Source organism: Rutidosis leptorrhynchoides, chromosome 4 (genome assembly GCF_046630445.1).
Source record: "Rutidosis leptorrhynchoides isolate AG116_Rl617_1_P2 chromosome 4, CSIRO_AGI_Rlap_v1, whole genome shotgun sequence".
NCBI classification, from domain to species: domain Eukaryota; kingdom Viridiplantae; phylum Streptophyta; class Magnoliopsida; order Asterales; family Asteraceae; genus Rutidosis; species Rutidosis leptorrhynchoides.
This window is the reverse complement of record NC_092336.1, coordinates 220,900,333-220,925,825: the sequence shown is the minus strand read 5'-3', so window position 1 is coordinate 220,925,825 and position 25,493 is coordinate 220,900,333. Positions and strand designations below refer to the sequence as shown.

General features: G+C 34.6%; 1 protein-coding gene and 1 long non-coding RNA gene across 4 annotated transcripts; one reads left to right on the top strand and one right to left on the bottom strand.

The window, feature by feature from the left end:
* The first annotated feature begins 6,153 nt into the window (after positions 1–6,153).
* On the top strand, positions 6,154–9,560 carry LOC139843330 (uncharacterized). Of its 3 annotated transcripts, XR_011757523.1 has the most exons (7): positions 6,154–6,281; positions 7,271–7,476; positions 7,651–7,777; positions 7,849–8,054; positions 8,194–8,320; positions 8,826–9,044; positions 9,144–9,560. XR_011757523.1 is itself a non-coding variant. In XM_071833406.1 (6 exons), the coding sequence occupies exons 2-6, from the start codon at positions 7,280–7,282 to the stop codon at positions 8,952–8,954; spliced, it is 786 nt and encodes a 261-aa protein (XP_071689507.1). In that variant the 5' UTR covers positions 6,154–6,281; positions 7,271–7,279; the 3' UTR covers positions 8,955–9,560. The 3 variants fall into 3 exon arrangements, 2 of the variants coding, with proteins under 2 accessions (XP_071689507.1, XP_071689508.1); XM_071833406.1 differs by having other exon boundaries at positions 8,826–9,560; XM_071833407.1 differs by lacking the exon at positions 9,144–9,560 and having other exon boundaries at positions 8,738–8,965.
* A 2,326-nt stretch (positions 9,561–11,886) lies between these two features.
* LOC139844576 (uncharacterized) lies at positions 11,887–14,397 on the bottom strand. The gene is made up of 3 exons (XR_011758012.1): positions 14,286–14,397; positions 12,348–13,223; positions 11,887–12,193 (listed from the first exon to the last, which is right to left on the bottom strand). It is a non-coding gene; the product is annotated as an uncharacterized lncRNA (long non-coding RNA).
* Between the last annotated feature and the right edge of the window lie 11,096 nt (positions 14,398–25,493).

The following is a 25,493-nucleotide window of genomic DNA, read 5'->3' as shown; positions in this document are numbered from 1 at the left end:
TTATTCATAGGAGTGGCAATTTTTGAAAAATCTTTTATGAAACGTCGGTAAAAACCGGCATGCCCTAAAAAACTCCTAATTCATCTAACATTGGTGGGATGTGGAAGTTTAGCAATTACATCTACTTTAGCTCTATCCACTTCAATTCTTTCCTTTGAAATTTTATGACCAAGAACGATGCATTCTTTAACCATGAAATGGTATTTCTCCCAATTAAGAACTAGATTTAATTGTTCGCATCTAATAAGCATTCGTTCAAGATTAACTAGATATGCTTCAAAAGTATCACCGAAGACTGAAAAGTCATCCATGAAAACTTCCATGCATTCTTCTATCATGTCGTGAAAAATCGCCATCATGCACCTTTGAAAGGTTGCAGGGGCGTTGCAAAGTCCAAATGGCATGCGTTTGTAAGCAAAAGTACCATAAGGGCACGTGAACGTGGTTTTCTCTTGGTCCTCGGGTGCTATTGGAATTTGAAAATATCCGAAAAAACCGTCAAGAAAACAATAGTAACTATTTCCGGCTAATCTTTCCAACATTTGATCAATGAAAGGTAAGAGAAAGTGATCTTTTCTGGTGGCGTCACTTAATTTTCTATAATCAATACAAACACGCCATCCTGTTATAGTCCTAGTAGGAATAAGCTCATTTTTTTCATTTGTGATGACAGTCATGCCACCCTTCTTAGGTACGCATTGAACTGGGCTTACCCATGGACTATCAGAGATTGGATAAATTAAACCTGCATCTAGCAGTTTAATAATTTCTTTCTTAACAACATCTTGCATATTAGGATTTAGTTTTCATTGGCGTTGCACGTATGTTCTATGACCTTCTTCCATAAGGATTTTATGTGTGCAATACGAAGGACTTATGCCTTTAATATCATGAATCTTCCATGCAATAGCTGGTTTATGAGCTTTTAGGACAGAAATGAGTTGAGATTTTTCATTTTCAGTAAGAGAAGACGATATTATTATCAAAGCGAAAAATCTTATAAAATGGATTATTAGCTCGAGCAGGTCCTTTCGGTATCCTACGGTGGCCTTTTGATCCGTAGGGGTTAACATAGTCGGGATCAACAAAAGGTGATTGGGAACGAGTAGGCGAATCGGGTAAGTTAGGTTCAGATTCAGTTTTGGGTTCCGAGTCCTCCTCGGGATCCTCCTTCGGTTCTTCCTCTTCAGACTGCCTTCCTAGTTCAGATTCGGTATCATTCGTAAACTCGAGTATCGTATTCCCTTGCGCTTGCACAGTTTCCTCAGATTCCGTGTCGGAGTCAGTAAGAATGATAGGATTGGAAGAAGTCATCTAGCACTCAAAGAAAACACCAAGTTAGTTCATCTAGTAATCATGTCATTATAGAAATCAAGTAAAATAATAAATAACGTAACTAGGGTTCATGTAACTTAACAAGTCTAGGGTTACAATCTAGACTCAATAGATGTCCTAACGATGACTCTCTAATGCAGCCTAGTCCTAGGTAACCGATCTGCTCTGATACCAAATGTAATACCCTGTCAGAATCCACTAACGGTGTATTAACTCCGGTCCCACAGTTTAACGGTCACGCCCTCTATATGAGACGTTTCCGAAAAGTATTCGCATTAATTATCAAAGCAAAGTCATTTATTAAAGAAAACATAACTTGAAGTATTTGACATAAATGACTAATGTAAATGAACCCAAAAACATCTCGAAAGAAAATAGTTTAAATGCGAATATTTGTTCTTGAAATGAAAATGATAAAATATGCTGGACGTCGTCCAGTTCTAGCAGTAAACAGCATAATAACTTCTTGTTAAGCGGAAGTACTACCTCTATGAACCTGAGATAAAACATACAAAACGTCAACGAAAAACATTGAGTGAATCTACAGGTTTAGTAAATCATTTCGTAAGTTAGGCCACAAGATTTTCTGGAAAACATCGTAAGAAAAGTATACATTATCATGAGCACTTGATTATAAAGCTTTAACCTTTGCGTATAGCCGAGCCACACGTCTTTAGTTTACCCTATCTTAGTGATACACCGATCAAGTGTACGAGTAACAATAAAATAAGCACCAGTTATGTTGCGGTGAGGTTTGACAAACCTAACGGTACCGTCCCTATAAGTCGAGCTTACAAAGTAACTAATATAATCAAGCTAAGGGATTTTTGATCTGAACTCATATGTATATGTTTAAGTTACTTGTGCCTAATATGTAAAATATTTATAAAAATCATACATCTCATCTCTGTAAAAATGTAGTAAGGACTGTAGACTCACCTTAGCAAAAACACTTGTAATTATCTTAGCAAAACGTACGGTTGTCGAACAATCTCGACTGAACAACGCAACCTAAACAAGTAAATCATCTTAAGTATACACTTATAGGTCAAACTATGTCAACCCATAGTGTACGCAAAGTTCTAGTGCTCAGACTGACTCAACAAACAAGTAAAAGTCAACTAATCCAAGCAAATCAACAAAAGTCAACCTAAGTCAAACCAAAAGTCAACTCGGTCAAAGTGGTCAACTAAAGTCAAACATCTCAGTAGGTCATGCAATCATGGTCAACGAGTCAAACCTAGGTCAAATATCATTTTACAACTCATAGTAAGGCAAATTACACTTTTGCATTTTAAAGCATGCCTTCGAAAAACGTACATCGTAGAAAGATTCAACTATAGCTCATAGCACACAAATCATAAAATTATGAACAACTCCAGATCATAACTACACTTAAAATCGATTGCAAAACGTCCAGCGAAAGCCTCATACGATATATAAAAGTCCAATATCAGAAAGGGTCTAATCATAGTTCATTACAGCAATTTCTGCCCGCGCGTCAATTTTTAAACATTTCTCAAAAAATATAGCAAATAGATTTTGACAAACGGCCAATTGGAGTCATCTCAAAACATCTCAAAGTTTTAGTGATAAAATAATCAGAAATATTGCTTTAGCCAATTTGTACAGTTTAGCAAACATTTACAGACCTATCAGTTTTAATCAACAAATAAGACACATCACTTAGATGAGCATATATCTCATGGCAAATCATGGTTTTACAAGTTCGCATCCAAATGAAATATGTCAAGTAACACTTAGACTAATATAGTTCAGAAGATCAAAGTCTCAATCAACTCCTAGTTCACTCTATCAATTTTTATGTAACTTTAAAAACTGATTCAGCTCACTTTAAGAACCAAATCTTCGTTTTGACATAACGGGAGCATTACATAACCTTTTGACGCAAATCTTAAGTCCAAATTCATAAATTTTCATAAGGAATACAGTAGTACACTTTTTATAAACTAAAACACAAAGCATGCAACTCAGAAAATTCGGATTACGAACAAAACCTAGTCAAACCTTCGATTAAACATATCTTAAGCATACGATAACGAAATCACGCAAAATCAGAGTTTAAAATTAATAAATTTTCGATATATATCCATTTAAACATATTACAAGATCAGTTCACATGTCAATTTTATCAGATCTACAAGAAACAAATTCATTTTCCATGCAAACAACGTTAATCAAGCAATCAAACGATAAATTACAACTCTAGACACCACTAATTGAGCACTAGACTCGAATACACCATGCAATTGAACAAAATTCAGATTTAGAAAAACTAGGGTTAGTGTTTATACCTCAAACGATCAAATTGCTTATACTATCGCGTGTAGAACGATTAAAGGAACGACTTTCGTGCACGGGGTTTCTTTTAAAAACAACTTTTGAAGGTGATGGTGGGGTTGTGGTGGTCGATGATGGAAAGGGAGAGGGAGAGGGAAAACAATCGGCCAAAAAGAAAAAGAAATAAGGGTTTGAGGTATAAGCTTCTATTTATAGTTCAAGATTAGGGCCTAATTAACTAACAAATAATCTTGTAGACCAAGTTTTAGTCCATAAGGGGGTCCATGTGGGGGGTTTCGGCCGATGGCCCTTCTAGGGGGGTCATTGGGCTCGTTTTGCTTAATTGCTTGTACGCGCGTGGTCCGTTTCGAGTGCCGTTAACCGTACCGGGCCACCGGAACGTTAACTAGTCGTTGAAACGAAATCACCGAATTTAATTCATTAAATAAATAATAAATTAAATTAGTTTTTATTAAAGTCAATAATTATTAAAAATAATTATTTCGTCGTTTTTCTGAGTTCCGTAAACCGAAAAGCTTTCTAGGCGATTTTCTTAATCGTAACGTTTCCTAGTTATTTCGCTATCCGAAATAAGTTCATAAATTAATATAACATATTAATTCAAGAATATCTCTAATAAGCATGTATTTAATGCTATTAAACACACAAGTCTAAGTAAACACCGTTAAATACTTAACGGACAAGTAACGAAAGTAAACGGAAAAGTCGGGTTGTTACAGATTAAAGGATGATGTCTCAAATATGCCTAAGTTTTAACGGGTTGCCAGAAAATCTTCAGCTAATTCAAAGTTTTATCAAGAGTTGCAAACTAAACCAAAAAGGAATGAGCAGTTGACAAAATGGTTAGGATCGTCCAAATTCCTTCACATCAAGCATATGGAAAGAAGTGCACATAAAGACAAGCATTCACAATTCAATATTAGGAAGTGAAAACCTACGTTTGTAAAGAATGGCAACAAGAAATCGAGATCCAAAGACTCATCTAAGGTAAACAGTTCATCAAATAGTGTTGGAATTAAAGAAATGGGTGGTAAAATTGGTGTACGTTGGAGGGCAAGACAATAGGCTCCTTACATCAAATTGTTATTTTAACCTTAACGATAGTCATGTCTTTAAATGTTCGTGGAGTTGGGCAAGATGATAAGGTTAATTGGTTATGGAACTTGTTTAGAAAGGAGAAACCTGTGGTATTGTGTCTACAGGAAACAACGTGTGGACAACTTGAGGACTGTTGGATAGAGGGACTATGGGGATCGGAAGACTAAATATATCCAAAAGTATGATCAAGGCTTCTGGGGTGGTATGCTTATGGGTTGGGGCCACACAATCTTTAAGACTAATCAAGCAATAGAACAAAAGTTTTCTATCTTGCAATTAAAGGATACTTAGAGAAGTGATTCAGAAGTTGTTGTAGTTAATGTATATGGGCCTCATACTACTGCTAAAAAGAATAGATTCTGGAGCGACCTAGAAAAGCTGTTGCAATATAGGGATATGCCATGGATCGTTTGAGGGGATTTCAATGAGGTTCGAAGTTAAGGGGAACGTTTAAATTTAGTATTTAAGCTAATTTGGGCAGACCTTTTGTCATAAGGTTGTATAGAACTAGAACCATCCAATGTCACCATCTTATCTTTTAATTACTTCTAACATACAGGTGAAATTGTGTTTTGCCTTCTAGTGTATATTCTTTACGCATGATTACATATGATTTTTACATAATTTTGAGTGTTAAAATTGTACAGTATTTTAGAGGTTTTATGAAAAGAAAAAAATAACACCCAACTCATTATCAACTTGTTTTTTCCAACTCAAATTGAACAGGTGTCTAACCCAATTACAATTCTAAATCTTAAAAAGGTTTCGCAAACTAATTTAACAAGGAGATCGATCTGGTATACTCTAGGGGTGTTCATCGGTTCGGTTTTTGGTTTTTCGGTTTATTCGGTTCGATTTTTTCGGTTTTGAAACTTATAAAATCAAAACCAAAAACCAAACCGAAACCAAATTTAAATATCAAAACCATAACCAAAACCGAATCGAAAACCAAATTTGATTTCGGTTTAGTTTCGGTTAAAACCAAAAATCACTAAAAATAAAAATCCTAACCAGGATAAACTTACGTATAAATTAGGAATAACGGTTGTGGAATTAATCTAAGTATATAGGGTATATAACATGTTTATTGTTTAATAAAAATGTAATAATACATCAAATATAATATAAATATATAAATATTTTATTTATAAATATGTTTTATAATGTTATTAATTTGAATTCGATTTTTTAATAGATTTTCGTTTAACCAAATTTAAAATTTTCAAAACCAAAAATCGAATTACGAATTCGGTTTCGGTTTCGGTTTCGATCGATCCGAAAATCATTTAAAAAATTAGATTCGATATTTGATTTATTCGATTTGAAACTAAATGGTGGACCCCTAGTATACTCTCATTATCCTCTTTACCATTTCAATAGTAAATAAATAATCAATGATGTTTATCTCTTTACCATTTCAATAATAAATAAATAATCAACGAAGTTTATCAATTGATTTAAGGATTCGCAGAGTTGTGGATTTCTCATTTCTCAGCTCCGCAGATGATTCGTGAACAGTAATTGAGGTAGGGTCTTTAATTTGTAATTGTTTGATTTTGCAATAACTAAATCAATACTTATATGCTTTGCGCTGTAGTTTAATAATTTCTTGCTAGTGCATAGATGTAATATTGGTTACATGATTAGGGCTCTTAGTTTTTTATTATAATTTTTTGTACAAAGATGGTAAGGTTTATGTATAATGATGCTTACTGGTTGTAAGCTCCTTACAGTTGGTCTACAATTATAAACTTCTCATTGGCATATTAACAAACATCTTGTGTGCTTTCTTAGTCACCAAATATGTATGGTTTATAATTTATATGTAATAATCCATTATCTGACTGAAAGAGATTTTGAGTCTCTAAAGTTTTGTGAAGATGATTTATTAAATTGATTTCTATATTTCAAGACTTGATGCACGAGTAACTGATCCAGGTTATGAACTTTTAACTTGATTTTTAATGATGCTATTTTCTTTTGAACTATCAATTTTCTTATAAACATGATTTCATTTACCACTATTAGGCTCAGGAACCACCCTGAAATCGAAATAGTTGATTTTGGACTAAAATGGAAACAAGTTCTTATGCAAGTAAACCGCTTTACTTACCAATTTATGGTTTCAACCTAGTGCCCTTCTAGAATCTGCTCTTTTCCTTGCAAGTGTTGTGTGTTTGCTTGTGGATATATATGTATTTGGTCCATTATGTTCTATTATGACCATTTGAGTACTCTTAGAATTCTGTAGTTTGCCAAAAATTTGATTAATATGATCTTCTGTTTGACTTACATTACTTTATGGTCTTGAGATTCTAAAAAAGGATTTGTTAATAAATTAATGCCTGGGGCAAACTGTACACTCATTTACTACCGGTAGATGTTAAATCTCAAACAGTCAGCTTCTCTTATGTAAGTACTAATAAATGCATATGTAAAGTACATAGGTGATATGTGTATCTGACATTGAGCATCATGTTTCATCACGCCATTATACTTCATGCCAACTATGCAGTATCTAAGGATGACAACAGTTGGAACAACTATGGATCAACCTGATAAAGCTAATAAACTTGGAGCTAAAAATATTGATAAAGTTCAAAATTCAGCTTCAGGGTTCAAAAGATGGGGAAGAAAAGGGCCATTTATTAGATACGGTCTTCCTATGATCTCACTCACTGTTTTTGGAGCACTTGGGCTTGGTCATCTCTTGCAGGGCAGGTAATTCATCGTTTGCTAATACTTAAAAATTAAATAATCGTGTTACTCATCGTATCAACAAAATGGGAGTTTGCTAGTGAAATTCTCTTGCTTTGATTCTAAAGCCCGTTATACATTAATCTCATATTCATTCAGCTAGTTCGTATTTTATTGATTTAAATTTTTGTACTTCAGCAAGGATATAGCTAAGGTGAAAGACGACCAAGAGTGGGAGATTCTTGAAACAAAAAAAGCTCTTTCAAGAACAGGACCGATTGAAGCTTACAAACCTAAAAACTTATCTCTTGAGGAGGAGCTAAAGGTGATACGACATCCTATAAATACCCTTAATCATTTATACATTATAGGTGGTGGGTTAACCCATGTTTGCAGTATCTAAGGATGACAACAGTTGGAACAACTATGGATCAACCTGATAAAGCTAATAAACTTGGAGCTAAAAATATTGATAAAGTTCAAAATTCAGCTTCAGGGTTCAAAAGATGGGGAAGAAAAGGGCCATTTATTAGATACGGTCTTCCAATGATCTCACTCACTGTTTTTGGAGCACTTGGGTTTGGTCATCTCTTGCAGGGCAGGTGAGTCATCATTTGCTAATACTTAAAAATTAAATAATCGTGTTACTCATCGTATCAACAAAAAGGGAGTTTGCTAGTGACATTCTCTTGCTTTCATTCAGTTAGTTTGTATTTAGCAATGTCAATATTTGTACTTCAGCAAGGATATAGCTAAGGTGAAAGACGACCAAGAGTGGGAGATTCTTGAAACAAAAAAAGCTCTTTCAAGAACGGGACCGATTGAAGCTTACAAGCCCAAAAACCTATCTCTTGAGGAGGAGCTAAAGGTGACACGACATTCTATAAACTAATTCTATATATACTATAGGTTGTGGCTTGACCCTTGTTTACACAAATTGGCCGTTTTGGGTAATGTTTCATCTTTACACTATAAATGGGTAAAAAAAAACTTCTGTCCATAAAAGGAAATAGATCAAGCAGGTGAAAGTGAACTAAATTGTATTCATATGCATAAAAATATGAAGTCACTTTTTATGAATGTTTAGATTTAGATCATCTTTGTAATTCAACAGTTATATGCTCATATATTTAAAACAAAAATACTTGAAAGTGTTTGTGGGTAGCCCAGCCGATCCTGACTCGTTATGCTCGAACTAATTTTTGCATATTACCCTACCTGTTCGAACTAATTTCTGCATATATATATATTTGTGAAGCTTATCAATGGGTTGTTTTTGTTGAAGGCTTTGCAGCAGAGTGTTGACATAAACAACTATGACTATAAGAAGATCCCCAAACCAAATAAAGCTAACTGATCTTTTTTAAGTGTAGTTCTTCAAGAACCGTTTTAACTTATCCCGAATAAGCTGCATCTCTCGGTCTGTTGAACTTGAGGGTTTTGGAGGGCGTGTATGCATATTTGCACTTCAGAGCCCTAATAAACGAATGTATTGGGGGTGATTTTGTGCCTTTGGGGTGGTTGGTTGTACCCCAACCCGGATTACATACAACTGAGCACTTTTGGATGTATAAAAGCCAAAGGGAGTTCAGGCAAGAAACTATTTCCCTGTTGATTTTTTTTTTCAATTTATTTTTGTCTTCTGTGCGCATAGAGGATGAAACTAAGCACATTGCATATGTTTGTTACAGTTAAACATGGCAGAATCACGAAGTTCTTAAACCACAGTTTTAAATGAAAGTAATTTGGCTCATTAATGGTCTCATTTGATTCGATTTGGCTCAAAGTTCTCCTCTAGGTTTAATAGGGAGTCAGAAGTAACCAAGCAATGAATAATATGAAGATTGTAATACGGAAATGTAATCATATAAACTATCAATAGTCGTATCAATAGTCGAATGATTACTTATGATTACAATTCGATAGCTCCCTTTAATTTGTGTAATTAGGAAACTCTGTAATCTACTAGCTTAGGTTCCATCAATGGTGACTGGAAGCTTGGGGAGAGTTTGAAAGATAATGGTGTGTGTGGGTAGGTTTAGATATTTTACTATGTGTTAGAGGTGTGAGTTGTAATCTGATACTCCAATCAAGAAAGTACTTAATTTTCAGAATGGTTTAAATTTAGAACTAATGCCCGTAACTTGGTATCCGGTTATTTTCCACCACGGTTTCGGTAACCTTAAAAGTCACAATTACACCTTTTTCAAGAATTATTTCTCGGGAACTTGATTTACCGAGAAAATTTTCTTGTTAAATTCTTGAGAAATCGAAATGCGATATGAGTTGATTGTGGAAATCACCGAGAAGCTAGTTTTATGATTTGATTTGATTCAGTTTTTGAGAATAAATTCTCGTGAGTTTTGATTTCCCGAAAAACTTAGGCCCCGCTTGGTTCACATAATCTCATGGGAATTTGATGGAATTGCACTTTTATTTCTTACACCACTCCGTTTAGTTGACATATTTAGCAAGAAATCAAATTTTTTTAAATCTTGAGATTTCTTCATCTATGGAATATTTATTCCTTCAGGATTTTGGTGGTTTTGGATTTCTTCAATATTAAATCTATGAAATATTAAAACAACCTCAAATATTTACATTTATATTTTTTGTTCATTTTGACGCGCGTTTTTGACGACCTGTTTTGAAGTGCGTTCTCGACGTGTGTTTTTCGAGGCGCGTTCTCGCTTGCTTCCTCTGCGCGGCGTTTTTTTTCCGACATGCTTTTCGACTCGCTTATCGTGACGCTCTTCGCCCGGCGTTTCAGCCTGGGGTTTCACCGAACGTTTTCCGACGTGCGTTTTAGCTGCGCTTTTTGACGCGCCTTTTTGCCACGCGTTTTCGGTTAGCGAATCTAAAACTGAAATGCAAGTCTAAAAATGAAATCGAAAACTTAAAACCTAAAACTTTTTGTATAACTTTTTAATTATTTTCTAAAATGGAATTCAATTTCATTTCTTGTAAATAAAAAAGCACATCTTTTCATATTACATGGAATTTATCAATTCCAATTCTTTCGGATTTCAATTCCTTCTGATTCCAATTCCTTCGGATTCCAATTCCTTCGGATTCCAATTCCTTAGAATTCCAATTCCCTTGACACATTTCATTCATTCGAAAACCATTCTTTCAAGTTTCAACCAAACGGTGCTTTAGATTTTGTGATCGGTTTTTGGTTGAACCTCGGTTTACCCGATGACCGGTTATCGAGAGTTGTAGTTAGGACAATTGAGTGAGCTAACTAGTGCATGTGACCAAGTCTACAGATCAAACAAAGTGACCTAAGGTTTTTGGGTTTGGCTCAACCTTGTGTCCGATTTTTGTGGTAGTTTGTTAGAGTTGGTTATGGAATTGTAATTTCCGACAAAAGTATGTTAAATGAATTTTCCGAGAAAATAAAAAACACACCGAAACTTAAGTGATTCAGATATAACAACAAATTATGTTTGAATATCAATTTGAGCCCCAAGAACTCCTCAAGAACATTTGAAATGAAATTTCTAGAAAATCATCAAATTTCTTAATTAACGGGAGATTAACTGACACAATTGTTCTAAAACATTCATTAATTTGATTGTAACGTATTTTAATACCTAAAAATAACAGAATCTCATGAAATTTTCAAGAAAGTCTTTGATCAAAAAATTCAAATAAAGCCAAATTAAACCTATCCAATGATGAACAATCACTCCATGAATAATTAGTATTCTACATCATTCATTAGAAATTGCTTAATTCAATGCCACTTGAGAAGATCAAGGAACGAACGGGTACTAGCAAAATTCATGCGTAAATCATCGGTCTAAACTTCAAATTAAACGCAATTTAAATTTAGATATCGATTTTGAAAACTATACCTGAATCTCGAAATCATGAATCTCAATAATATCTCGATCTTTGACTTTTTGACAAAAAGTCAACATAGTCAACTTATGTTCTAAACATGAAAATAATTGGACTGCTTCAGATTGCCCTCCAATATAAAAGTTTGCATAGAAAAATCTCTCCAAAACAAAATCAATTTTGAAAATTCATAGCTCTCTGTTAAACTGTCCGATCATTAACTACATGTTTGTTTTCTGGCTTTTAATTTACATGTCATGAACATCAGAGATCATGATGTTCAGAGGTGGCTGACAAAAGATGATTACGTCGAAATAATAACAGGTCTACCATGTAACCACTAACCACATTTGCTGGCGTGTATGGTAATGCCACTAAGCACTTACCTGCTTTGCATTTAGTATTTATCTACAAAAAAATGTGCACAAAAAAATGTGGTTTGACTACAATCACTCATCTGCGTTTCTGTATTTATCTACGAAAAAATGTGCACAAAAAAAATACTTGCAGCAAATTTAACTTTAATAACAACCACTTAGAATAATCAAGCTGTCACATTGAAAATTTAAAAACAATTCTGAGAACCTGTATAGCTAATGGATCTTCACACATAAGAGCTCTCGTTTATTTAGTTCTTGTCGCCTAACTTCTCAAGCACGTCTTTAAGTTTTAAACTGGTGATTCCTGTTAACATATCATCCACAAATCATTTGTACGATTTGGGTAATGATGACAACATATATAGTGCCAAGTCCTCTTCTTTCATAATCTCATTTATATCGGACAACTTCGAAACTAATCGTTTAAAGGTGACGATATGGTCACTCAGATTACCTCCTCCTTCGAGTTTCATCGAATACAAATCTTTTTTGACAATCAATCTATCGCTCAACACCTGAAAAGATTTGTTACTAAATACATCACGTGAAAATTTGTAAGCACTTTTTGTATGTTAATTTAATTCTAGATAGTTCCAATTTTATTTAGAAATTATGACTATCATTTTAATTCGTTAAAATATGGAGAAATTGTAAATTGTGAAATCTTACTTGGATATCTAATGCTTTCTTGAGTTGCATATATACTTCATCCGCTTTAGGTCGTTTTTCTGGCTTTTCATGCAAGCATTGACAGGTAATCCTTCCAAATGTAGCTAGCGATTTGGCTTTAATTTGTTCCTTAATACCCTCTAAAACAATCTCATCAACTAAGAAGTCTTGAAATTGCTTAGATTCTCTAAAATCCTTTACACATGCAAGTGTTCCACTTAACATCTCAAATAAAACCACACCAAAAGAATAAATATCAGATTCTTTAGTTAAAAAGCCAGTTTTCAAGTAGACGGGATCACAATACACGGGATCACAATAGTCGGGATCATTGACGAAATATTCCATCTCTTGACTTTTACGAATCATCAAAGAAAACCCAAACCCTCATATTTTTGGAGTCCAATCTCCATTTAGTACGATATTAACACTTTTAATGTCTCTATGTACAACTGATTGTTGTCTTCCAAAACCTTTATGAAGAAATTTTCACCCGTTTGCAAGGCCTAAGCATATTTCAAGTCTTTTTGTCCATGTAAGACTAACATCATTCACATGACTATCAAGAGTATTTACGTTATATGCATTTTCATAAACGATAATTTTATCACCCTTTTCCTTGCAATAACCAACAATGCCGATAATATTTTTATGTTTATGTCCAAAGAGGATTTCAAGCTCTGTTAGAAAATTAATTTCTTCTGAAGATTTGGTGACCTTTAAAATGACTGGATATTTATATCCAATGTCATTTGGAACTTTTCCTCGATATAACATCCCAAATCCTTCCTTTTTAATCAAATTTTTTTCACTAAAGTTTTCGGTGGCCAATTGCATGTCCTCAAGTGAAAATTCAAGAATGTCCTTGCGCGTTTCCTGTCAACCATGGGATACTTGATCACATGATAATTTGCTCTAAGTTTTTATTATATGGCAGTGTAAAGAATTCTACAGAAAGTAAAGACATCATATAGAGAAAACTTGCAAGCTTTTCATTTCATTTAATATCTGTTAGTGTTTCAAAATGTAAGTGAGTGTTTGTTGACTTACATTATGTATACATAATTAACAAAATCGACCTCCAATTTACTTCCATATAAATGTCCACCTTGAAATTTTACATAAAGATAAATATGTTGTATTTTGGTTACATTTAGATGATTAGTTTATAGTTTATACTTATTAAATAGTAACACTAAATTTTATTAAATCAAAAATAAAATTTCATACGGCTATAAATGATATTTTGTTACTAACCACCAATAGCTTCTCGTTAATTTTTAGTTTGAACATTTACAATTTATAAGTTTATCTTTGTCGTTTTAAAGTGTATGAAAGCTTATACATTAATTCACTGTTGCTTGTTCATTATAGAAAATCATATATAATTTAACAAAGACTATAATGATTTATCATTTAAAGATCATCAATACAAAAAGATTCAAAATAAAGGGTTATCTGTGTAAGTTCTGAAATTTGAATGAAAGCATCTGGACCATTCTCTAAACCTTCATCTTCTACGTTTTAAAAGACCTTCTACCAGGGATCCAAATAGACAAATAGCATTTTTATTTTACTGACAAAAAAAACAGTTATATAAATAAACGGGTTTGAAGTTCAAACAAGATACAAAACCGATACTGATACAACAGACAAATATAGTAATACATAATAAAAAATTTAATAACGAGAATAATCCATGCACTTTTCCAGTCTAACATCAACTTTCTTTTTGTGAGATTAAAGCCCATAATTTAGTGTTAACTTAGCTTTGTATGCTTAACCATTTTCTAGAAAAGGTATTGATTACACCGGGCATATTTCAATTGTTTAACTATTTTATCAACTTTAACATAAAAAAAATTTATTGACTTATTGTTTAGAGGTCAAGCATAGAGAGAAAATAATTGTTGTATTGGATTTAAAGCATTGACTTACTTGAAGGTTTAATGCAATTTCAAGTTCCTTAGTGATGTCTGTGAGTTTTGGTCGCTCCCCTTGAGTTTCCGCTAAACATTGAATTGCAATTTTTGCAAATGTTTCCAGAGACATGGACAAAAATAAATGTATGCATTGAATTGCAAATGTTTCCTTAGTTGTGAAGTTATCCCACATCGGTCATGGACAAAAATAAATGTATGCATATAAGTCAAAGGGGAAGTCCCTCTATCACCAATTGGTTTTAGAAAAGGATGGACTCTTGAACTTATGTGTTGTGCATATTGTTTGACTATACGATTTATCAATTCTGTCATGGTATCAGAGCTTAGGTGGACGGTTTGTTCCAAAGCGAGTCCGAGTCAGGCCACCATGTGTGTGCCGCCGTCGCTACAAAGAGATTGAGTCAGGCCTTCTTCTTGCTGCCATCTCTACAACCGTTCCACGCCTCGATGTGAGGGGGCGTGTTGGGAAGTTATCCCACATCGGTCATGGACAAAAATAAATGTATGCATATAAGTCAAAAAGGGGAAGTCTCTCTATCACCAATTGGTTTTAGAAAAGGATGGACTCTTGAACTTATGTGTTGTGCATATTGTTTGACTATACGATTTATCAATTATGTCAATTAGGTCCCACCTTCAGACCAAAACAGCGTTCCTCAGCTTCTTCCATTACTTCTGGGTCTACTATTTCCATTAGTGTTCCCTCGGAGAAGCGCCTACGTGCTACCGCTGCAAGTCCCTTGTTATTTTCATCGGTGTAAATTTTTTCATAGGCCAATGTTCTAGAGAATATTTCGAATAAAACAACTCCGAATGAGTATATGTCTGATTGCTTTTTTAATTTACCCGTCTTTGAATATTCAGGATCCAAGTACACATTAGTGCCTGCAATTCTATCTGTCAAGATAGTGCTCGCCAATTGATTCGCACGGTAGAACTTAGAGAGCCCAAAGTCAGCAATCTTGGCATCCCAATTTGTTCCCAATAATATGTTGGCACTTTTGATATCACGATGTATTATCATTTCTTCATCACTCACCTTTATGTGTAGATAATCCAACCCATGTGCAATATTGAGGCAAATTTTAATCCGACTAACCCAGTTAAGATGAGTTTCTTTTTTTATGCTTCCTAAATAATCATCAAGGGAACCATTTGGAACAAATTCATATACAAGGATCAATTCAGAATCTTGATCACAATAGCCGATAAGTGACACTATGTTGGGATGCTTACACCTACGAAGCATTTCAATTTCTAGAAAGAATCCTTGTCTACCTTGCCCATTTTCATCTTTTAAGATATGTTTTATTGCTACAGTGTGGTGTTTCTTAGGACATTCCTTATTAGGAGATTCATTCTTAGGAATTTCCTTTTTGTTCTTCCCTCCAAAAATGAACTTTACAAAAAGGTTGCGTTTCTTAGGAATTTCCTTTTGATTCATCCTTTGGATTTCCAAAATTAAAAAACCGTAAATGGGAAGTTTTGCTTTATACACCTTACCATATCCACCAGATCCAATAAGGTATTTTTCAGCAAAATTCTCTGTGGCTAACTTCACATCAGCAAGTCTAATCTTGATGATTTCCTGTAACGTTACAAAAAGAATATGAGTCATGTAGCTTTCATGTGCTAAAGTGCTAAAAAGGACACTAATGAACGTTCTTACTTCTTAATGAACTTTTGTTAAAATAAGTTCATGCATTCAAGTGCTCGAGGGATTGCTTATTAATTCATCAAGACAGACATACAGACAGACACCGGTTTCTAAGCATACGTTGGGCTTAACCAGTTTAGAACTAGTTTTCTCCACTAATAAATACTACGTATGTAACAATCTATTAAGAAAAACGAGGCTATTATGCGCATAATAATTGATTGGCTAAAAAAGATGTCAGTTTTCTCTCAAAACTTTATTGATTATTAATATCTTGGATCCGGATTTGCCCATCTAATAACACAGAACAACAGAAAGAAAAATATACAAATAAAAATGACGGGCTTACCGGATTTTCATGTTTCCATTGAAGAAATAAAGCTTCCTCAAGTTGTTTCACAACCTCAGCCATGTCTGGGCGCTCTTCGCGTTCATTATTCAAGCATTTATTAAGCGTTTCTAACAAAATGGTCAATGCTTTTGAGTTCATTTGTTTGCATATATTATCATCAAAGTGTGTATACTCGATTTCAGGAATCTCCGGAAATTCCAGGTAGTGCCAGGACTGATCTGCGGCGTGCTGCTGACAAAACACGTCAATCAAAACCACACCGAAAGAATACACATCACTTTTCGGTGTGACAGTTTTGGTCCTTTCAGACTCTGGGTCAATGTAGCAGGTATGTATAGTAAGAGGAAGACATTCAGGATCATTAATAAAACCAACAACCTTAGCCTCAAAATCTTTATCTAAAAGTATTCTATAGCTGTTGAAACCACCATGTATGGCATGACAATCATGGATATGACCCAAGGCACGGGCAACACCCAAACATATTTGCAACATGTGGTAACATGTAAGGTTTTCACGGATGTATGAACAATATTCTGACCTGAACCTTGTATAAGATGAGATACTTGGTATTTGGTCGAGACTTTCCATAAATTCACACTCACTAACTTTACTTTCCATAAATTCACAATCACTAAGTAACCGCCCAAGTACTTCTCATAACAAAACCCAACAAAAGTGGGAATATTTTTAGGGATTATAGCCAAAATGCCCATTCCCAGCAAGTTTCTTGCGCTGGAGCCCAAAATTTTTTTTTTTGCCAGGTTGCCCTCGCAAGACGCAAGGTGCCTTGCGAGTTGCCCTCGCAAGGCGCAAGTTTGCGTCCTTGCGTCTTGCGAACTTGCGACCTTATCTGATCAGAAATACGAGTTTGTGGATAAGATTTCGTCAGATATCATAGATTTTTACGGATAATATTTTGTCCCTATATATAGATTGACCCTGAGACTTTGAAATCACAGTCTCATAAATATTTCAAAATTTTTCAATGCAGAGCTTAAACCCACGTTAAGGTACTATTTTAACCACTTTTTCACTAATTTTTGTCATTATGAATTGTGTTAATGATGATAAATTTGTTGTTAATATATGTTGTGGGGGTTCTTTTGAGTACATTAACAACATACCCATATATATTCCACGAGATTGTTTTAGAATTCGGTTAAGACTCCCAATTGCGCCCGTAAAATCAATGAATCGAAAAATATTGTTAAAAAATGTTCTTAAAAAGATTCAATTCCCACCGAATGCAGCTGTTTCAATGAGATACGTTTTTAATAATCAAGTTTTTGATATTACTGATGATGATGAAGACTTTCTAGAGTTTTTACAATATGCAATTGTAAATGCTCCTATTGATATTTATATTGTCGATAGAGTAATAATGCATCAGCCACAACGGATTTCAGAAACAAAATTCTCGACAAACCAGCCACTACTACAACAAAACCAAGAAACACCCACACCAAAAAAACCAAAACCACCAAAACCACCAAAACACCAACCACAACAATTATTACTACAAAATGATACCGAAGAAAACCTTGCAAGCAACAATTTGGAAGCGGAAGAACCTGAATTGCCACTTCCTAACACAGAAGAGTTTGATTTTCATAACTATGGTCTTGAAAACGTATGTAAAATTAAAGAATTAGACCACCCGTTCGAGGTACCTCTTGTCGAAGATAGTGATTCAGATGGAGGAAAAGACGGAGACGCAGAATTCCAATATGAAGAAGAAAAGCAAGATCCGTTCTGGAATATGCCAACTCTTTTGAGTCAGCATGAGGAAGAGCGCGAACAGACGACTGAAATACCAACCACGTATAGGGTGTCAGATTTAATTAAAGTCCGTCAAACTTTCTTGAACAAAGAAGAGTTTATAAACACCCTATTTACAAAATGTCTTGAAGAAAACTTCCAAATAAAGCCTGTAAAGTCAGACAAATCTCGATACACCGCTAAATGTGTGTTGCCAAACTGTGAGTAGAAATGTAGTGCTTACAGAATACGATTCACTGAAAACTTTATGGTAAAGAAACTGCATGACGTACACACATGCTCACGCACACTAATTATGGGAAACAATAAACATGCAACCAAAAAGGTGTTGGGTAGTATGCTTGTGGATTCATTCAAATCTGCAAACCGGGAATATAAAGCAAACGATATACGTGCGGATATAGGCAGGCGATTTGGTGTCAGCATATCTTACAATCAAGCATGGAGGGCCAAATGTCATACATTACAGATGCTTCGTGGGAGTAGTGAAGAGTCGTACCAAATGCTTCCAATTTACCTACATAACATTAAGATTCACAACCCCGGAAGCGTAACGAATTTGATCACAGACAAAGAAAATAGATTTCTGATGTGTTATTATTCCCTTGGCGTAGTTGTAAGTATCACTATTACCATTTAATATGTATATTTTAAATTTTGCGTTCCTTGCGTATCGATTAAAAAATTAAAAACATATTTGTTTTAACATTGTTCATTCCTGCAGATTCAATCATTTGTTCAACATTGTCGCCCGATAATCATCGTCGATGGAGCGCATTTGAAGGCAGGATATTTGGGTACAAATTTAGTTGCTGTTGCGATGGATGGCAATAATGGAATTTTGCCATTGGCTTATGGAATTGCTGGCGGCGAGACAAACGCGTCTTTGGATTGGTTTTTGGGCAACCTACGAGACCATTTGATGACTTGGGGAATGGGTGATCGTATGTCAGAGCTTACTTTTATTTCGGATCAAGGTTTGCCAATAGCACATGGTGTTTCAACCGTGTTCCCCGAAGCGTTTCACTGTTTCTGCGCTCGTCATTTGTTTGCAAGCATTAAAAGTAAATCGAACAAATTCAAATATTTTGAATGGCATTATTGGAAAATGGTCAAAGGTTATCGTGCGTCGGATTTTGAGGATCATCTTGATGTATTTCGAAGAAGATTGAAAGCGTCTTACAAAATTTTAAGTGATGTCGGGTTCCACAAATGGTCTAGAAGTAGAGCGGAACATGTTAGGTATTCATACCTTACTAGCAACAGTGTAGAGTCTGTTAATGCACTATCCGTACATGCTCGAAAACTACCTGTTTACATGTTATTGGAATTTTTTCGCGCTTCAGTACAAGATTGGTATTTCAAACATCGCAACCAATCGGTTAGTCTTACTTCAACTGTTACTCCATATGCTGAACATAAACTAGCCAAGAGGACGAAAAAGTCAAGAAGATGGCAAGCAATTCCATCGACAAACAATCTAGTAGAAGTGCGCGATGGACGAAAAAATGGCCTCGTTAATCTAGCAGATAAAGTTTGTTCATGTGGGCAGTGGCAGGGATCAGGCATACCTTGCGGACATGTTATTACAGCAACACGACTGTTTGGAGTAGCTGATGTTACTCAATTTGTATCTCATTGGTTCACAACAGAAATTTGTATAAGTACGTATATGGAACACATCCTTCCTTTGCCCCATCGGTCTGAATGGTCGGATCCGGGGCCCAACGTCCTACCAATTGTAAACCCTCCCATTAAGCCGAAAAGAGCTCTCGGACGCCCAAAATCAACAAAACGTCATCCGTCAACAGGTGAAGACACTGAAAAAACAGTAAGAACATGTACTCGTTGCAAAGAACCAGGTCATGGTAGGGATACGTGCAAATCTTCAGTTGATCGAACTGGTGAACCAACCACGCAAAGGGTAGTAAAAACATCGGCCTCAACTTCAAAGTCGAAGAAGGGTAAGGAGAAACTCACTGACAAAGAAGCGTTTCATGCTTATCAGTCTCAGTTTTATGCAACGTACAATCTAGGGAGCGATAATTAGTAAACCAATCTCCAAGTTTCGGTTTATTTTCCTATTGTATGTTTTTTATGTCATATCTTCTCGTTGTAATAAATTCTAGAAGTTTATCTATGTTATGTGTAATAATAATCTATATTTTGGTTTATGTATGCTATCATTAAACCTTGAGTCCAATCATGTACACATACGCAAGGTCGCAAGATAGACCTTGCTACCTTTTGCACATACGCAAGGTCGCAAGTTTGACCTTGCGAACTCATTAACACAGACGCAAGGTAGCAATATAATCCATCTTTCTTCAACCTCTCCTCCTTCTCCTTCTGACTTAATCCCCAAAATTCTTTAAAGTTTGCAAGCTGAGCCAGGAATCCAGATGGCATAATTGTCCATCGAGAACTTGCTTTAACCACCTCATGTGGAAACTCAGGAGTGTTAAACATCTGGCTTGCTCTGGGAAGAAATCTCTGACGATATCTTAAACGAAATGTAGCCCAGCCATCAATGTGCTACAAATTAAGAAGACAGGTTGAAATGTCCCGTTCTTATTGATTAAAAACGTTCCATATTAATTGATTTCGTTGCGAGGTTTTGACCTCTATATGAGACGTTTTTCAAAGACTGCATTCATTTTAAAACAAACCATAACCTTTATTTCATCAATAAAGGTTTAAAAAGCTTTACGTAGATTATCAAATAATGATAATCTAAAATATCATGTTTACACACGACCATTACATAATGGTTTACAATACAAATATGTTACAACAAAATAAGTTTCTTGAATGCAGTTTTTACACAATATCATACAAGCATGGACTCCAAATCTCGTCCTTATTTAAGTATGCGACAGCGGAAGCTCTTAATAATCACCTGAGAATAAACATGCTTAAAACGTCAACAAAAATATTGGTGAGTTATAGGTTTAACCTATATATATCAAATCATAATAATAGACCACAAGATTTCATATTTCAATACACATCCCATACATAGAGATAAAAATCATTCATATGGTGAACACCAGGTAACCGACATTAACAAGATGCATATATAAGAATATCCCCATCATTCCGGGACACCCTTCGGACATGATATAAATTTCGAAGTACTAAAGCATCCGGTACTTTGGATGGGGCTTGTTGGGCCCGATAGATCTATCTTTAGGATTCGCGTCAATTAGGGTGTCTGTTCCCTAATTCTTAGATTACCAGACTTAATAAAAAGGGGCATATTCGATTTCGATAATTCAACCATAGAATGTAGTTTCACGTACTTGTGTCTATTTTGTAAATCATTTATAAAACCTGCATGTATTCTCATCCCAAAAATATTAGATTTTAAAAGTGGGACTATAACTCACTTTCACAGATTTTTACTTCGTTGGGAAGTAAGACTTGGCCACTGGTTGATTCACGAACCTATAACAATATATACATATATATATCAAAGTATGTTCAAAATATATTTACAACGCTTTTAATATATTTTGATGTTTTAAGTTTATTAAGTCAGTTGTCCTTGTTAGTAACCTACAACTAGTTGTCCACAGTTAGATGTACCGAAATAAATAGATAAATATTATCTTGAATCAATCCACCACCCAGTGTATACGTATCTCAGTATTGATCACAACTCAAACTATATATATTTTGGAATCAACCTCAACCCTGTATAGCTAACTCCAACATTCACATATAGAGTGTCTATGGTTGTTCCGAAATATATATAGATGTGTCGACATGATAGGTCGAAACATTGTATACGTGTCTATGGTATCTCAAGATTACATAATATACAATACAAGTTGATTAAGTTATGGTTGGAATAGATTTGTTACCAATTTTCACGTAGCTAAAATGAGAAAAATTATCCAATCTTGTTTTACCCATAACTTCTTCATTTTAAATCCGTTTTGAGTGAATCAAATTGCTATGGTTTCATATTGAACTCTATTTTATGAATCTAAACAGAAAAAGTATAGGTTTATAGTCAGAAAAATAAGTTACAAGTCGTTTTTGTAAAGGTAGTCATTTCAGTCGAAAGAACGACGTCTAGATGACCATTTTAGAAAACATACTTCCACTTTGAGTTTAACCATAATTTTTGGATATAGTTTCATGTTCATAATAAAAATTATTTTCTCAGAATAACAACTTTTAAATCAAAGTTTATCATAGTTTTTAATTAACTAACCCAAAACAGCCCGCGGTGTTACTACGACGGCGTAAATCCGGTTTTACGGTGTTTTTCGTGTTTCCAGGTTTTAAATCATTAAGTTAGCATATCATATAGATATAGAACATGTGTTTAGTTGATTTTAAAAGTCAAGTTAGAAGGATTAACTTTTGTTTGCGAACAAGTTTAGAATTAACTAAACTATGTTCTAGTGATTACAAGTTTAAACCTTCGAATAAGATAGCTTTATATGTATGAATCGAATGATGTTATGAACATCATTACTACCTTAAGTTCCTTGGATAAACCTACTGGAAAATAGAAAAATGGATCTAGCTTCAACGGATCCTTGGATGGCTCGAAGTTCTTGAAGCAGAATCATGACACGAAAACAAGTTCAAGTAAGATCATCACTTGAAATAAGATTGTTATAGTTATAGAAATTGAACCAAAGTTTGAATATGATTATTACCTTGTATTAGAATGATAACCTACTGTAAGAAACAAAGATTTCTTGAGGTTGGATGATCACCTTACAAGATTGGAAGTGAGCTAGCAAACTTAAAAGTATTCTTGATTTTATGTAACTAGAACTTGTAGAATTTATGAAGAACACTTAGAACTTGAAGATAGAACTTGAGAGAGATCAATTAGATGAAGAAAATTGAAGAATGAAAGTGTTTGTAGGTGTTTTTGGTCGTTGGTGTATGGATTAGATATAAAGGATATGTAATTTTGTTTTCATGTAAATAAGTCATGAATGATTACTCATATTTTTGTAATTTTATGAGATATTTCATGCTAGTTGCCAAATGATGGTTCCCACATGTGTTAGGTGACTCACATGGGCTGCTAAGAGCTGATCATTGGAGTGTATATACCAATAGTACATACATCTAAAAGCTGTGTATTGTACGAGTACGAATACGGGTGCATACGAGTAGAATTGTTGATGAAACTGAACGAGGATGTAATTGTAAGCATTTTTGTTAAGTAGAAGTATTTTGATTAGTGTATTGAAGTCTTTCAAAAGTGTATAAATACATATTAAAACACTACATGTATATACATTTTAACTGAGTCGTTAAGTCATCGTTAGTCGTTACATGTAAGTGTTGTTTTGAAACCTTTAGGTTAACGATCTTGTTAAATGTTGTTAACCCAATGTTTATAATATCAAATGAGATTTTAAATTATTATATTATCATGATATTATCATGTATGAATATCTCTTAATATGATATATATACATTAAATGTCTTTACAATGATAGTCGTTACATATATGTCTCGTTTAAAAATCATTAAGTTAGTAGTCTTGTTTTTACATATGTAGTTCATTGTTAATATACTTAATGATATGTTTACTTATCATAGTATCATGTTAACTATATATATATATATATATATATATATATATATATATCCATATATATGTCATCATATAGTTTTTACAAGTTTTAACGTTCGTGAATCACCGGTCAACTTGGGTGGTCAATTGTCTATATGAAACATATTTCAATTAATCAAGTCTTAACAAGTTTGATTGCTTAACATGTTGGAAATATTTAATCATGTAAATATCAATCTCAATTAATATATATAACGGGTCACTACAGTACCTACCCGTTAAATAAATTTCGTCCCGAAATTTTAAGCTGTTGAAGGTGTTGACGAATCTTCTGGAAATAGATGCAGGTATTTCTTCTTCATCTGATCTTCACGCTCCCAGCTGAACTCGGGTCCTCTACGAGCATTCCATCAAACCTTAACAATTGGTATCTTGTTTTGCTTAAGTCTTTTAAACTCACGATCCATTATTTCGACGGGTTCTTCGATGAATTGAAGTTTTTCGTTGATTTGGATTTCATCTAACGGAATAGTGAGATCTTCTTTAGCAAAACATTTCTTCAAATTCGAGTTGTTGAGGTAACTCAAGTCGGTAAGCTACTGGTCCGACACGATCAATAATCTTGAATGGTCCAATAAACCTTGGATTTAATTTCCCTCGTTTACCAAATCGAACAACACCTTTCCAAGGTGCAACTTTAAGCATGACCATCTCTCCAATTTCAAATTCTATATCTTTTCTTTTAATGTCAGCGTAGCTCTTTTGTCGACTTTGGACGGTTTTCAACCGTTGTTGAATTTGGATGATCTTCTCGGTAGTTTCTTGTATAATCTCCGGACCCGTAATCTGTCTATCCCCCATTTCACTCCAACAAATCGGAGACCTGCACTTTCTACCATAAAGTGCTTCAAACGGCGCCATCTCAATGCTTGAATGGTAGCTGTTGTTGTAGGAAAATTCTGCTAACGGTAGATGTCGATCCCAACTGTTTCCGAAATCAATAACACATCCTCGTAGCATGTCTTCAAGCGTTTGTATCGTCCTTTCGCTCTGCCCATCAGTTTGTGGATGATAGGCAGTACTCATGTCTAGACGAGTTCCTAATGCTTGCTGTAATGTCTGCCAGAATCTTGAAATAAATCTGCCATCCCTATCAGAGATAATAGAGATTGGTATTCCATGTCTGGAGACGACTTCCTTCAAATACAGTCGTGCTAACTTCTCCATCTTGTCATCTTCTCTTATTGGCAGGAAGTGTGCTGATTTGGTGAGACGATAAACTATTACCCAAATAGTATCAAAACCACTTGCAGTACTTGGCAATTTAGTGATGAAATCCATGGTAATGTTTTCCCATTTCCATTCCGGGATTTCGGGTTATTGAAGTAGACCTGATGGTTTCTGATGCTCAGCTTTGACCTTAGAACACGTCAAACATTCTCCTACGTATTTAGCAACATCGGCTTTCATACCCGGCCACCAAAAATGTTTCTTGAGATCCTTGTACATCTTCCCCGTTCCAGGATGTATTGAGTATCTGGTTTTATGAGCTTCTCTAAGTACCATTTCTCTCATATCTCCAAATTTTGGTACCCAAATCCTTTCAGCCCTATACTGGGTTCCGTCTTCCCGAATATTAAGATGCTTCTCCGATCCTTTGGGTATTTCATCCTTTAAATTTTCCTCTTTTAAAACTCCTTGTTGTGCCTCCTTTATTTGAGTAGTAAGGTTATTATGAATCATTATATTCATAGATTTTACTCGAATGGGTTCTCTGTCCTTCCTGCTCAAGGCATCGGCTACCACATTTGCTTTCCCCGGGTGGTAACGAATCTCAAAGTCGTAATCATTCAACAAT

Coding starts and splice junctions, on each gene's coding strand:
- LOC139843330 (XM_071833406.1), top strand. CDS start 7,280: ATGACAACAGTTGGAACAACTATGGATCAACCTGATAAAGCTAATAAA. Junction 7,477..7,650: donor GGTCATCTCTTGCAGGGCAG/GTAATTCATCGT, acceptor TTTGTACTTCAG/CAAGGATATAGCTAAGGTGA. Junction 7,778..7,848: donor CTCTTGAGGAGGAGCTAAAG/GTGATACGACAT, acceptor CCATGTTTGCAG/TATCTAAGGATGACAACAGT.